The following is a 17,260-nucleotide window of genomic DNA, read 5'->3' on the forward strand; positions in this document are numbered from 1 at the left end:
AATAAATTATTTGTAGTCCTAATCTCTAAGAGTCTAATAAAAAAAGCAACATTATGATATCTAATATCTATTAAAAACCTCTTTTGCTTTTTTCCAATTAGTAAAAGCATTTGAAACAAGTTGCCCCAGAGGCTGGCTACCAACTTCACCATATTTAACAAAAAGCAAACAGTACTTGCAAGAAACTCCTTGTTTTATCTCCGAGTAAGCAAGCCAATTGAATTCTGCAAACCATTTATGTTGATATTTCAAACCTCTTATTTTATATTTTTCTAACAATGGAAACTCATAATTTACATTTGGTATCCATAAATTTCTAAGCACCTATAATATATTAAGCATTTAGCATAAAGCAAATAATCAAATGATAGTAGTAAGTATAATATTTAATAAAGATATAGGACTGCATAAGCATAAAAAAATGATGATATATTATTTTGTTAATTGCTACTGAAATAAATAAGATAATAGATTTGATATGCAAAATAGTTTATTACAGTGCTATTACTATTTGACTTACAATTTTTTTTATCAGCGTCAGTAAGTGTACGATTAACAAAAAGCCCTATATCATTTGATCTACAATTAGTTTCCAATCCATTATCAATAATTTCAACCTGAGAAAAAATAACAAAAATCAAAATTTAAAGTACAGGTTCTAAAATATATTAACATTTATTATTTAAGCCTTATAATAAGTAAAAGTATAATATAATCAATTATTTAATATTCAATATTCCATTATATAAATGGAAGTAAGCTACTAAGGCAATTAATTATTGATTTTTTTAGTTTTTGTATGCATTTTTTAAACAAACCATGTTTGATTAATTTAAATAGATTGTAATAATAATAATACATGATTATCTTGTTATAAGCACTAGTTTAAAACAAAATATTTAAAACATCTCAACTACTAAGTTATACTAAGTTCTAGATATTATTTATTATTACTTCTTTTGATGTTGAACATGAAGGCTGTTCTCCTGACAATACATTAATCTGTGTTTCTGGTGTTTTTGCCGTAGTGCCATCTCTGGGACCTGGGTCATTTATCACATTTTGATTTAGATGAGCCTTTACAATTTACAAAATAAATAAAAATTTTAATAAAAAAAAATATAATATAATATACAACAGTTTCTGTGGTAATTTCAATTACATGTTCCTCAGATGGGTACTTAAAATTAAAATCAATTTCAGTAATATCATCTTTAACTTTATCAAACACATTGTAATCGTAACAGTATAATGTAGTATGTATTTGTATGTTCTGAGCACTTTTGGGCAGGGAGATTTTTAAAAATCAAGGGGGACTTTCTCGCTTAAACCATTGTATATCATACATACAACCCTGTATATCATACATATTGGTTACACTGTATTTTTTTTAAAAAAGTTATAAATTGTTTATTTAATCCACTTTAGTTCAGTTAGTAAATAAACCTTCGTTTGTGATCAAGTTCTGTTATTTTTTGTTACATTTTTTTTTTCTAGTAAGTGAATATTTTCAGTTTAAAAAATGAATTTTCAAAAATTTAGCAACAATTTTTGCTCACTGGTTACTTTAGTACGAAACAATGTATATCCTGCACATCCACAATATACTACATTTTCATCAAGATTGAAAACATTCAATTTATTTCCACTAACTTCATCTCAAGATAAATACTCATTAGCTGAATGCGGTTTTATATATTCAGGAAAAAAAGATATCGTTGAATGTTTTTGCTGTGGACTTATATTACATAATTGGGAAAAAGATGATAATCCATGGATCGAACACTCAAGATGGAATCCGAAATGTATATATGTTCTATTATCAAAAGGAAATTAGTTTATTGAAAATGTGATAAAAAAATACAGTAATATTAACAACATTTGCGAATGTAATTGTGAATCTAGGTCATATGATACTGTTTGCTGACAAATTGTATGATTCTAACTAAAAATTACTAGTTTAAGCTAAGCTTCCTACTGATCATATTCATACTTCAAAACAATAGCTGTTTACTACATTTTTTTTTTTTTTATAATATTTTAGAAAATTATTGTTGTTCAAAAAATGTTCACCATTGGTAGAACTCATCATCATATAATATGAATCCATCACTCGTTGTATCAAAATCAGTGTTCGATATCCGTCCTTTTAGCAAGAAAAGTGTGACGGTTGGACTTCTAGTTAATAAACAGATTTCAATTATTATATTATTAGAATGTAAATTAACTAAAAAAGTTGTAACGCTTGATCTAGAACAGTGGTGCAAATTAATGTGTGAAAACAATTTTAATACAATTATTAATAATTTACATACTCGATGTAAACGTGTTAGAATTTCAGACAACTTTTTCTACTCTGTTAACGTAAACCAATCAACTATTGTTTTATATTCTAATGATAATTACATAACATTATCTCATGTTGATCTTCATCGTTTAAAACAATTACAACATTGTATAGACTTGTATATAGTTGAAAAACAGAAAAAGTTGGAATCATACCAAAAAACATTCGATACAGCGTTAATCAAGGCTGACGTAAACGGGTTACCATTGTCTTGTCAACGAAACGAGTTTACAAACCAATATATTCAAAATTATGATTTCAGCTATAGCAATATACAAAGTGATGATATTTCATTCATGTACGAGCTATTACAATTTCATTTTAATTCATTATCAAACATGATTTTGCAAGATTTAATAATATTGTAATAAAATATATATATACATTTTCAGTTATCAGTTGCACTCCGTCCTAGTGATGGGAGTTTTCGTTCCATTTTGTGAATCGTTCCTATCGTTCCAGGTCCGGAAAAGGAACGAGTTCAAATGATTCGTTCCTTCGGTCCTTTCGTTCACAAAATATATTATAGTTCACAGTGTACGGGCCCGGTTATTACCGGGCGGCGGAACCGGTATTCCGTTAACTGAAATAATTATAACTCAATTGTAACATATTGACCGCCGTAAACACATTATCACAAATATTAATAATCGATATTTTGGATTGTATTCATGTTTCATAATTAGGATTAGGAATAGGTATTTATAAATTATAAAATAAAAAACCCAACAGTGTTTTTTGCAGTCTTTACATTTATATTTCAATAACAAAAAATTCAATAAATTACTATTTAAAATAATAATAGTACAAAAAATGATTAGGAAAATATGTATTATAGATTGCCATTTAAAAACATTAATGTTTCCATATTTTTTATGGAAAGTCTATTACGCCAGTCTGTTTGTGTGTATCCGGCTTTAGAAAACGTTCGTTCGCATGGAACTGGTGTTGATGGCACTCCCAATCTTTCTAACATCAAATGGTATATATTTGGATATATACGTTTCATTTCCTTCCACCATACAAGAGGATCTGATGTCCTTGGGATTAAAGGCTCATTAAGAAATTTATCTAATTCCACAATTGCATCGGAAGTGTCAGTTCTCACTGTTGTAACTTCTTTTACCTAAAAAAATATAATATGTAATAGGCTATTTATTATCATAAATTATCGTTATTTGATAAATTTTTTAAAAATGTAAATTAAAATTCATACCTGTGAATCAAATTCTTTCCATATCTCAAAGGTTTCTTTTTTTTCAGTTGACATAGTGATTTGTTCGTTATCTGTAACTATATTTTCTTCTTGATTAATAGATTGTCTTTTGCGTTTAATTATACATGAAATCTTGCCCACGACGTTTTGATAAGTACGGATATAATATGTTTCGCTACTAAATCCTTTTTTTTTTAAACGTGGATCAATTAAAGTTGCTTCAGCAAAAGTAGAATTGTCTTCCATACCGGAAAATCTGTTTTCGGCTTTTTTTTCCATCTTTAAAATCATAGAATAAATACCAAGTGGTAAGTTTTTCTCAGTTCTCATTGTTTTTATGTGAGATAACAATGCATTTGTGAGAACTATAACTTTGGAAATTGATACCCCTTTTTCCGAACTTAACTCAATTGTAACTTCTTTAAAAGGCTTAAAAAGTTTGCAATAATAATCCATTAAATTAAAATCTGACGCCGTCAACATTTCAGTATTACCAATCATAGCCAAAGTGGATACTAATGGATCTTTTGTCTCTAAACACCTATTAAACATATCATAAGTCGAGTTCCATCTCGTTATCACATCTTGTTTCAGTTTTAGTACTGGATAATTCATCTGAATTTGTGTGTTTTTTAATTTTGCTGCTGCTTGAGAACTACGCTTAAAATGCTCTACTATTTTTTTTAACTTTTTATGTATTTCTTTAATTTCTTCTAACCCACATTGGGCTATCAAATTTATGCTATGCGCTAAACAAGGAATGTGTTTCCAATTTTTATTTGAACTTATTGCAGCTGTAATATTACTAGCGTTATCGCTAATAGCTATTTTAACTTTATTTACAATACTCCACTCTTCAAAACAATTGTTTAAAAATGTCGATAAATTGATTGCTGTATGTGATAATTCAAAATAATAGCATCCTAGTAAATGAGATTTTAAAACGCATAGTTCAATATCAATAAAATGTACTGTAACAGCGACGTAACTTTCGTTATTAACAGATGTCCAACCGTCCGTACTCATTGCTATATATGATGCATTATCTAAACTCCTTTTAACCTTTTCCCTAGTGTTTTCTAATAATTGAGGTAAAATATTATAAGTAATTGTTTTTCTACTTGGCAAAGAATAGCTTGGATTTAATAATGATACAAATTTTTTAAACTCTTTATTTTCGACCAAACTAAACGGTTGGTATTCTTTAGCCATCATTATACCTAACTGCTCATCAATTTTTTTAGATTTCGAAATAGGCATCGGCCTTGATGTATACGCATCTATGGATACTTGTGTTTTTGTAACGTTAGCTGTTTTATTTTTAATTATAGGTGTATTAGTAGTTAAATTAGAATGGGAAGGTTCGGATACGGAAACATTATCAGGTTCATCGATGTTTTTTTCGAGAATTTCTATAGATCTTTTTTTCCTGGCTTCGTATTGAACTATGTGTTTTCGTTTTAAATGTCTCGTTAAATTAGCCGTAGAACCCCCTTTATAAGAAATAGTATTAGAACAAAAATTGCATTTTGCTTTTTCACCATCAACCACTTCAAAATTATTCCACGTTTCACACTTTTTTTTATCCATTATACCAAGAATAATATTACTAAATTACTTATTAATTTAATTTATAGAAAATATAAATGAAATGTAACTTACTATTTTGTCGTTTAATCAACTAACATTGACAAAATGTCTTATAAATGTAATATTAATAATTTTATGCACATAGACACCGCCATTGAAAAATAAGCTGTACAACTGTAGAAGTGTAGAGTGTAGGGCAGTGCTTCTCAATCTTTTTAGTGCTACTTCTGGAAAAGTTGTTTTGAATAAAATTGTTTGGAAGGTACCACATATCACTGTTGATGATGAAGAAAGGTTGAAATTATTAAAACTTATAGAAAAAGAAAAAAGTTTGTTTATCCCGTTCAGATCTTTTGAAACCTTTGAATATCCTGAACTCGGGACCACTAAAAAAGTTGTATGGAACCTGAAAACTGCTTCGAAATTAGAAAAACCTCGTTTCATTATAATTGGGTTACAAAAGGGACGTAAAAATTCAATAGAAAAAGATTGTAGTGTATTTGATCATTGTAATCTAACAAATGTAAAAGTTTTATTAAACTCAATAGCTTATCCGTATGATAACTTAAATTTAGATTTTTCTAAAAATAATTTTACCTTATTATATGATATGTATACATCATTTCAAGAATCATACTACGAAAAAAATATTCGGAACCCAATATTAAGTCCTTCTACTTTTCTAACAAACGCCCCAATTGTAGTTATCGATACTTCGAAACAGAATGATTCAGCAACAGCTTCATCAGTAGATGTTCAACTAGAAATTGAATCATCAGAACCTCTTACAGGTGTAACTGCTTATTGTTTATTAATTCATGATCGTATTGTAGAATATGTACCTTTCACTAGAGAAGTAAGAAAACTAGTATAAATAATTTAGAATTAAGGTTGTATAATATTTGATGAAACAACATATTAATAAATTATTTTTTTTTATTTTAATTAAACAGTGTTCTTATTCAATAAAAAAAAACAATTATTTTTTTAAAAAAAAGTGTGTAAAAATCAATTTTAGATGTGTTACAGGGGAAAAAAATGGCTTGAGCGGGAAAGTGCCACTTGATTTTTAAAAATCTCCCTGTCCAAAAGTGCTCAGAACATACATTATGGTTTTTGAACAAACAGTGTTTTTCGTGTTACAGGGAAAAAAAAATGGTTTAAGCGAGAAAGTCCCACTTGATTTTTAAAAATCTCCCTGCCCAAAAGTGCTCAGAACATACATTATAGTTTTTGAACAAACAGTGTTTTTCGTGTTACAGGGAAAAAAATGTCTTGAGGGGGAAAGTCCCACTTGATTTTTAAAAATCTCCCTGCCCAAAAGTGCTCAGAACATACAAATACATACTACTGTATAAGGAAAAAGAATGTTCAACTTTGCTTAATAGTTCATATAAATGAGTATTAGGGTAAACTAATTGTCCTCTAGACTTTAGCGTAATAAGTTCAGCAGCAGGATGATGAGCATCATTATTTTTAAAAAAGCTTATGCACTTTGGACATTTTTTAAAGCGTAAAAATTTTGTTGTGACGTACCCACACACATAATAAACTATACAATCTCTCATACTACACTCTTCATTTTAATTGCAATTTGGAAGGATGTCTGACGGCTCCCATAGCCAATCTTGAATTAGTTTATCCAATTTATTTTTTAGTTTATTAATTTTCTTTACTCTTTGATTGTGTTTGTCATGGAATATTTCACGCAAATCAGCTAAAGACAAAGAGGGAGCATCTGAGTTAGTAACAGAACAATTGCCATATTTTGGTGGTTTTAAGACTGAATATACACAGAGTATTTTATATAAGTGTAGAAACGTTGGTGTAGTTGGGTGATCGTTGGGACCTGAAGCTTGTCTGGTTATACCAAAACATTTCTGAAACAAGAACATTATACAACAATGTGTTTATTATATAAACTATAATTACTTATTGATAAAACATTTAAGTATTTTATAATGTTTTACTACATAGTATGAGGATTCATATTGGGATTTTATTTAGGTATACTTACTTCTAGAGGATCTTGACACATTTTCCCAGTAAGAACATAGTCATACTTCTCTAACAAATACTTTGACAAATCAATTGTAGAGTTTAATGTAACACTAAATCCTTCGGCAGTTTGGTTTGTCAAAAACTCTTCTTTGTTAATATTACTTGCTAGCATTTCATTTTCCCAACAATTTAAATAATTTAATCTATCTTGGAAACTCTGAGTAAATATATTTAAATCATTATATTAATAGGTTAATTTTTATAAAATTAAGAAATGAAAATATTAAGTATCACTTGAAATGCTTCATTGTCATCTGATTTAATCCCTTGCCAAGGCAGGTTTCTATTAAAATTACCAAAAAGATTATTCCAAAATTCAGTTAATTTGGCGGTTTCATCTGATCCCTTTAACATTAAACACTCTTTACTTGAATAGTACTTCATCGCTTTAGCCATACTCATGCTAAATACCTGAATAAATTATCATAAAATAAAAAAGTAATTAAAAAAATGTTTTTATTTACCTGTGTGCATAGCCGGACTCTCATCTTTGCCATTGATGTAAGTTCCAAATGTTGTGTTGTTATTCTTGAAACAATTCTTAGGTTAGCTGGGTGTTTGACATCTTCTAGATATACCTCTTTAAAGTATCCCCAAGCAATGTTATCAGAATCTGGATAAAGCTACAGTAAAGTTAATATAGTAAAATCAAAACTTTGAAATTTTAAAAATAGTGACAAGTTATAATCATTTATTGTAAATTAAAACAATTAAATACATAACTATAAAAATATCTTACTCTTAAATTTTTATTATTATAAAGGCGATTGCGGACACATTTAAACAGGTGAATAAAATCAGAAAATGCATAAACTTTTTTGTTTGGCATTGAAGGGTGTTCAAAATAGTTTTTCATTTCATGTTGAGAACCATTAATGCCAAGTTCAGACCACATCTTCCGGTTTAAGGTAGCTCCATCGCACACAATTCCTTCTACTGAAATACCAATGTTATGCGGAAGTGATATAACACTAGTTGTGCTATAATGATACCTATAAATAGAATGTTACAATTACATTTTATGATAAAGTTATAGTAAGGTTTGAGAAAATAATTAATAAATTAACCTTTACCTTCACTTTTAGATGCGAAACATCCAATTGTTTAGTATAAATTTGAGCCTAAAGACTGGAACATAAAAACCAATGCATGATCTGCATATTCTTTATGGTTACTTTCAGGTACATCCTCACCATAGTCCTCTAAACCAGAATATGTTAAATTTGATGTATTTACATGTAAACTTTTTCTGAGATCTACAGCATCAAAAAAAGTACACCATGTTTTTCTTGCTCTGTCATAAGTTCAACCTTTTTTGCTAATAATCTTAGAAAATCTTGGTCAAATCCACAAGTAGTTTTCACTAATGACAGATAATTTCTCACAGTTTTTGGATGTGGTAAAGGTAGGAGTGAACTATTGCGTAGATATTTATAAACCTCTGGAGACCTTATTTTAAATAGTAAGCACAGCATCATCCAATCCTCAGAATATCGACAGCTTTTTGCATTTTTTACTCTACTGGCGGCAAAGCACTACCTCAAAAGTATTTTTTGTGATTCATTCATATTTTTACACTGGTTTATTTTATTTTCAATACATTCATCACTCATTTTTGCCATATTAATTTTAATTTTACTTAATTTTAATTTCAAATCAGTAATTTTTGTTTTGGCTCTATTATATCTTTTTTGCAAGTTAAATTTGGTCCTTCGAAGTTTGTCGACAATAATTTTCTTTCTAGGTGAAAAATGATATAATTGATTTCCTGTTTCCTGTCTTTGTTTTTGTTTAATTAACACATTTATTAGTTTTCTACATCTTCCACAGTTTAAACAATTACTACTTATAATATGAAAACATTAAATATACTTAAATTGTCCAGTTGAAGATACACTACACAAATTTCTATTAAAGTTGGTAAATTCTAGTGCACTCGGTCCACCATGACACACTTTTAACTGTGCAAATTTGTTAATGTTATTAGCTAATTCATAAATATCATTACTTGGAGTAATACCTAACATAGTACTATTAATTTCTTGCCCGAAAATTCCAAAATAAATTGCTCCAAATTCACTTACTTTTACAGATTTTTCAACTATAGGAAAAGAAAGGCCAGAACAAAATGATACAAAACAAATACATTTTTCACCCAAAACATTTTTGCATGCTGGTGAAGTTTGGGGCCACTGTACTGATGATAAATTTTTAAAACTAGTCAGTTGGTTAAATAAATTATTTTTTATTGAGGAGTGTGAAGTAATGTGATTATCGGTGTTTATAATAATTTTTAGTTTAACAATTATTTTTTTTTGTTAAATTATTATTTTCCCTAGAAAATGGTAATTTCTTTTTTGTTTTTGTGTTTGATAAATAAGCAGGACCTGGGAAAATCGATGGAATGGCACTGTCTGTACCAACGAGTCTATTACCTAGATTGTCATCGGACACACGGTCCTCCGGAACCTTGTGAGGGATAGGTAACACTTTTTGTAGAAATGAATATAGCTAACGATATAAATAATACGATATATATATTTAACGTATAAATAATAATCGCACGCGACTACGAGCGTGTAGCGAAGTAAGGGGGGCGGGGAACACCGCTCTGAGGGAACACTCGTTGCTGGGCGGAACTGCCTGGGACTTGCTGAACTGCGGTCGATCTTGCTTGAAGGCGGAACTGCTACGTCTCGGAACTGAGGACTACAGGAACACGTGGCTGGGAGAGCACCGGAACGTCGCGCACGCGAATCAATGTCGAATCAACACGTTAAATGACGTTTTCGATCGAGAGCTCGATGCGATCGTATCGTGAAATCGAACAGATTTATAATATGCTGACAGAGCGATATCAGCAGAGCAAACTTGTGATGAGAGCACACCTTTCACAACAATATGGCCGTCAACACGGGAGCACGTGAATATACGCAACGGCGAACAGAATACAACACACGCAAAACGACGACTACGCATTCGATCGGGAGCGCGATGGTTTCATGCGGTTAAGCAAATCAGATTATAATATGCTAATAACAGCGACAAAAGAACAATCTTGTGGTGTGAGCACACTTTTCGCAACAAGATGGCCGCTAACGTGGGAGCACACGGGTTTGACGTAACGGCGAACGGAACAGAACGAACGTAAAAAGACGACAGCGACCGTTGGCGGCGGCGTATGCGTCGTTGCCCGAACCAGGGCGACGTACACGTCAGGGGTGCCAACTTCGCGGGTGACCGAGCGCGGTCACTTATCAGACCCCTGTCCAAGACCGGCGGTAATCAGTCTTGGACAAAAGGATCGAACATACTCCCCCTTGCAAGGACCCGTTTTCTTGCAAAGCGAGTTCGATTTTTCGGAGCTGAAAGGTGGGCTATTGAGCCGGTGTACGGAGCAGTAAGGGCGGAGCAGCTTGGGCAGGTGAACGGAGCAGTTGAGCAGGTGAACGGAGCAGTTGAGCGGAGCAGCTTGAGCAGGTGGACAGAGCAGTCGAGCAGGTGAACGGAGCAGTTGAGCGGAGCAGCTTGAGCAGGTGGACAGAGCAGTCGCGCTTATGAACGGAGCAGTTACCAACAGAGCGATGAACGGGATTTAACAAAGGGACAACATTGGTCGTTGACCATCACAATATTAATAGAACAATTAATATAACAATCAATAAATATTAAATATTAAATTAACATAAACTAATAGATATGTTTGAGCATGAGCATAGGAACGAACGTTAATTATCACAAGTTCAATAGGAACTATAACATTATTTTATTTTAAATATAAATACATATTATAATACAATATATAAAAACAACCATTGCTCATTAAACAATCTTAATACCTAAAAAACTAACATCTACCACTACGGATCAGTAGGCAAAGGCACCAGCTTAACTACTGGTCTAGTAAATACCCCTTGACTAGTGAGTACTTTAGCTACACGTACTATTTGGTCTGGTCCCGGGTACACTTCAACAATTCTACCTAAGGGCCAGGAGAGTGGCGGAGCGTCGCCAGTTTTCACTACAACCATAGTACCTACTTTCAGGTTGTCACCTGACTTGACCCACTTTTCACGAGCTTGAAGAGTGTTCAAGTATTCTTGCGACCAACGACGCTAGAACGAACGGAACGACTGCTGGATGAGCTTCCAGCGAGTCTGGACTGATCTTTGCGCATCAGGAACATCTGATTCTGGTATCGCAAGCAACGGTCTACCAATCAGGAAGTGGCCCGGAGTCAAACATTCCAGGTCATTCGGATCAGAAGAAACGGGAACGAGCGGACGAGAATTCAAGGCGGCTTCTACCCTACAAAGCACAGTAGAAAACTCTTCTAACGTCCAAATCTGAGACGTCATCGTACGTAAAAGCAACGACTTAGCCGACTTCACGGCGGCTTCCCAAATCCCACCAAAATGGGGAGCACCAGGGGGATTGAAATGCCACTCGCACGGCAAATGACCTGAGATCCTATCTCTTTGGTCTGGGTGGTTGATCAACCGACGCAACTGCTTAGCTGCACCAACAAAATTAGTGCCACAGTCTGAATAAATAGACGAAGGTAGGCCACGACGAGCAACGAACCTATCCAACGTCAACAAAAACGCATCTGTCGACAGAGCAGTAACCGACTCCAAATGTACCGCTTTGGTAGTCATGCAAACAAAAACAGCTATATATACTTTGCAGACACGAGCCTTACGGAGACTTAGCTCTTTCATCTGCAGAGGTCCCGCATAGTCAACGCCGACAACAGAGAACGGATGAGCTTCCTGAACTCGGAACCCTGGCAGATCTGCCATCTGAGGTTGAGGGTTGACTGTTGCTACTCGCACGCAGACAGTACATTTTCGGATCACGCGATGAACAATCAAACGAATGTTAACGATCCAGAATCGTCTCGATATTATTGCTGTAAGTAACCGAGGACTAGCATGACAGGCATAACGATGCCAGTGTCCAGCAATGAGCATTGCAAGATGCGATTCTTTGGGAATTAACATAGGATGAACTCTACGCTGAGACAAACTCGAATTGTTAAGCCGACCTCCTACACGGACTACTCCGACAGAGTCTATGAAAGGGGAAAGACGAGCCAGCGACCTATGTTTAATCTCTTCACCCTTGGTTAAGCACTCAACCAATTCACGCAAGAAGCACACCTGTGCACATTTGACAACAGCAATCAAGGCAGCATCTAACTCCGACTGCTGCAGAAAACCAGATTGGACCTCCTTCCCTTGACACCTGAACACGAAACGACGTAGTCGAGCTACTACTCGGATCATGTTGTCAAACGAAGAAAATCGAGCAAACCATTCCGACGGAGATTGAACTTGTGTCAGCAAACACACCGGCTTGACTTCCGGTAGCTGATCTAATGCTAGACTCACGACTCCCTTAGGCCAACTTTCTACTGATGTTGCCAAATACGCAGGTCCTTTCCAGTAAATAGCTGACTTTACAATATCTGAAGGACGGAGACCCCTAGAACAACAATCAGCTGGATTTTCGTCTGAGCTGACATGAGACCACTGACAATCGGGAACGGTTGACTTGATCTGGTGAACTCTGTTTGACACGAATGTCATGAACGAAGAATGAGGGTTACTCAACCATGCGAGCACAATGGTTGAATCCGACCACGCAAACACTTCATTAATCACCAACTGGTTCTCTAAAATCCGTTTCAATCTGCACAGCCACAGCGCCAACAGCACTGCTCCACAAAGTTCTAATCTCGGGATCGTCACGGCCTTCATTGGGGCTAACTTGGTCTTGGACCCAATAAGATACACGTGCGTACCTCCTGACGGATCAGTCACACGAAGGTAAACAACAGCAGCATATCCTTTTTCTGAAGCGTCACAGAAACCACACAACTCATAACTGCATCCGGCTGAGCAACCGATGTAGCGAGGGATCTTGATCCCCGTGAGCCATCCCAGCGAGTGATAAAAATCAGTCCACTCTTCAGCTAAATCTGACGGAAGCTGATCATCCCATCCGATATGTGCGAGCCACACACGCTGCATAATCGCCTTAGCATAAAAGATCGACGGGGCGAGCAAGCCTAGTGGATCGAAGATCCTAGCGATCATGGATAGTACACCGCGCTTTGTCAAAATCATCTTAAAGTTGTTTGGTACTGAATGAGAAGTAGTCCTTTCCATGATTCCACCGCATACCTAGCACCTGTGATGCGTCGTCCTGGTCGAAAGTCAAGGGAGCTCTTGAACAATCTTCGCTGGTAGATGAGACAGTAAATCGGGATTATTGCTGGCCCACTTCTTTACCACAACGTTACATTGGGTGAAATCATGAATGATGTAACACGGCTTTGTCAATTTTCATACTTGGCTGATATTTTTAGCAAAATGAACGAGCTCAGCCTTTCCTTACAAGGAAGGACTATGACAATTTTTGATGCCAGCCACAAAGTAAGTGCATTTAAAAGAAAAATTGATTATTGGGCAGAGTGTACTACTGAAGGAAAATTTGAGTGTTTTCCAATAATGTAAGCCTTTTTGGAAGAAAATGATGAGCAGGCTTCTACTAATATTGTCAACGAGATTATTGAGCATCTCAAACAGCTAAAAAATTCTTTTGAGCAATATTTCCCTGCAGATTGGGAAGTATTGTTGAAAGACCATGAATGGGTACTGAATCCATTCTCAGTTTGTATGAAACCTTCAAGCTTATCTTCAAGTGATTACGAAAGGTTGATCGATTTAACTTCTGACTTAACATTAAAATCTTCCTTCAACAGCAATTCGTATGCCGAAATTTGGTTAAGTTTGAAAGACAAAAGTTATGAAGGTCTAAGCGAGAAAGCGAAAACACTATTTTTACCCTTTGCCACTACTTACTTATGCGAATCAGGATTTTCGTCATACGCTGCAACTAAAACCAAATACCGCAACCGCCTCAACGTTGAACCTGACCTCCGACTCCAATTATCAAAATTAAAACCTGACATTGCAAAACTGTGCCAAAATAAGCAACCACATACATCACATTAATTAAAATTAAATTGTAAATATTTTTCATTTGTAATATTTTTATGTAATAATTATAATCATAATAACAATAATTTTTATTTATTTCTTTTTAAAAATATGTATTTAAAATGATGATTTAATTGATGATTTGCTTAGATTGTATTATGTTTAATAAAATTAATAAAATTGGTTCTCAATGAGTACTTTTTTTGTTCTATCTTTCATGTTATATACAGCAGGGCACCGTGGCTAGCTTGGTGCCCTTAAAAGGGCACCGCGGAAAAAAAAGTTTAGGAACCGCTGATATAGTATATGCTATATAGTTAGTTTTAATTCATATTAACTTTGTAATTTAACTAGTTGAATTTAATGTGTAAAATAATCTAATCTAACTCGTTAAAAATAATAAGTAACTAGTTAATTTTGTATTTTTTTTAAATTTATTTGAATGTTTCAATTTCTTATTTTGTTGTATTCTAATGACCGATATTCCAAGAAATTAAGGGTATTACCTACCTATTTGTTACATTTGATATAATTATCAGTTGACAGTTCAATTTATTTTTTCATTCATCACCAATAATTCAAGTTAGTTACCTACCCACCTACTAAGTAATTAATTTATATTATACATTACATTTGATAAAGTGGTTATTTTAATTTATATTTTAAACTAAAAAAAAAAAAAACTAACTTCTATCTGACTAAGTTAGAAATTTAGTACCTAAATTTCAGAAACTAACTTATATTCTAACTTGGTTACTTTTTATATTAAATTAACTTAACTTTAACTAGTTGAAAAAAGTGACTAACTTGCCCAGCTTTGCAAATTGTAAAACTAAAAAACTAAAGTAATATGTTATAGTTACTATAATACTATAATATAGTATATGATATTAAGTGTTTTTAAATTAATTGTTCTACAATTTATTAATTTTCACTTATTTTAGGTGAAAAGTATTGTATTTGAATACATCATTCAAGAAATGAGACCCCTCATTTGCTGTGAAAAGACTGCTTTTCGAAGACTAGTCATGGAATTATCTGGAATAACTGATTCATCATTACTTCCAAATCGAAGACAGTTGGCTAATGATTTGAAAATAAGGTATTCAATATATATAAATATGATGACCGATTTAATACAAAAACAGAGTTATATTTGTATAACAGCAGACATCTGGAGTACAAATAATAAAAGTTATATGAGCGTGACTTGTCACTATATTGATGAAATCACATATAAACGTCATTCATATGTTCTTGGTTGCCGAAGGATAATAGGGACTCATAATTTTCTAGCCATCGGCAAGGTCATAACAGAAGTAATGGATACATACTGTATAATCAACTCAAAAGTCACTCATATAATTACAGACAACGCAAGTAACTTTGGTAAATGTTTTCGCACCTTCTCAAGTTTGATTACTTCTTCAGATCATTCAACAACAAATTATGACATTGGAAATTCAAATTCTGATGAATTTGGTAGTGATACTATAGTTGATAATTCAGACTCTGAATCTGCAAACGGAGACGAGAATATCGAAAGAATTGATGTTGGTTCAATTTTTTATAATCAAGAAGTCCAAGAGCAAGAACATGATAATAGTTATTGTTTACCCAAACATATTACTTGTGTAGCTCATTCGTTGAACTTAATTGCTACTACTGATATTTCTAAAATTTCAGATGAAACCTATATCAGATTATCTACAAAAACTTTTAACAAACTACAAGCATTCTGGAACTTATTAAGTAGAAGTACCATGGCATCTGATAAAGTAGTAGAACATTGCAATTGTAAATTTCCTATTCCTGTTGTGACAAGGTGGAACTCAAAATACAATGCTATTAAAAAAAATTTGGAATATAAGAAAAAAATAGTTACATTATTTGATATTTTAAAGTTGAATACACTTAAAGGTAATGAATGGGTATTTTTAGAGGAGTATTGCTTATTGTTAGAGCCATTAGCAAATTCTCTTGACAAGCTACGAGGCGAAAAACATAATTATTTAGGGTATGTTGCGCCCACATTAATAGTACTAAGAAAACTATTGATTCAATCAACAAATTTAAAGCACTGTCGACCATTATGTTTATCATTAATAAATTCCTTAGAAAAAAGATTTAATTATGTATTTGATCTTAGTGATTCAAAAAGTAAGCCATATATTATTGCATCTATAAGTCACCCCAAGTTTAAGCTATCTTGGGTTCCAGTTAGGTACCTATACAAAGTTGTGTAAAAACATTTTTTTAAGTGAATGCGAGACAATGCGATAGTGATGGATTCTTCAATAGTTTATCTGAACGTTCAACAATAAACATTTGTAAAAAGACACAGTCTCAAGACTATGATTCAACTGATGATAATACAAGAGTATCAAATGCTGCTAGTGTTCAAGCATTTACATTTTTGAATTCAAAGACAAAAGAGCTGGTGTTGCTTGATAAATTTAACACTGTCAAACATGCTCTTATGTTGCAGATCTCAAAAATGAAATTTTTTTTTTACATTTATTATGTTTTTATTTTGTTACAAATTATAATACGCCAAGATGGCCTAATTTCTTTTCCTGACTTATGAGTCAGATAGGTAGGTACCTATAATTTTATATTTATTTGAGTTATTAATAAACAAGTATTGTAAACTGGAACATTTCAAATGTTATTTACTTTACACATATCAATATTAATTAATATGCTAATTAATGACTACCAAATGTTCGTTCACTAGTTTCAATAATGTGCCTTTAGTTTTGATATTAGAGTGAATTGACCTATTATAAAATTTAAAGGTAAGATTATTATCTAGGGCCTCACAAAGGCATTTATCGATATTATTATTTTTAAGTAAATTATGACCTATTTGACACTGTACATTTAAAAATGATCATAATTTACTTAAAAATATTAATAAAGAAAAGGCTTCGTGGGGCCCTAGATAATAATCTCACATTTAAATTTTATAATAGAGGTAAATTTACTCTAATATTAAGATTAATAGCACACTATTGAAACTGGAAAACGAACATTTTC

The 17,260-nt window shown here is 32.7% G+C and overlaps 1 protein-coding gene and 1 pseudogene across 1 annotated transcript; one reads left to right on the top strand and one right to left on the bottom strand.

Annotated features, from left to right (window-relative positions):
• Window positions 1-11,080: 11,080 nt before the first annotated feature.
• On the bottom strand, window positions 11,081-13,387 carry LOC132925386 (uncharacterized). The gene has a single exon (XM_060989787.1). The coding sequence runs from the start codon at window positions 13,385-13,387 to the stop codon at window positions 11,330-11,332; it is 2,058 nt and encodes a 685-aa protein (XP_060845770.1). The 3' UTR covers window positions 11,081-11,329.
• A 342-nt stretch (window positions 13,388-13,729) lies between these two features.
• On the top strand, window positions 13,730-14,236 carry LOC132924324 (zinc finger BED domain-containing protein 5-like; annotated as a pseudogene).
• Window positions 14,237-17,260: the final 3,024 nt, after the last annotated feature.

This window comes from Rhopalosiphum padi, chromosome 3 (assembly GCF_020882245.1).
Source record: "Rhopalosiphum padi isolate XX-2018 chromosome 3, ASM2088224v1, whole genome shotgun sequence".
NCBI classification, from domain to species: Eukaryota; Metazoa; Arthropoda; class Insecta; order Hemiptera; family Aphididae; genus Rhopalosiphum; species Rhopalosiphum padi.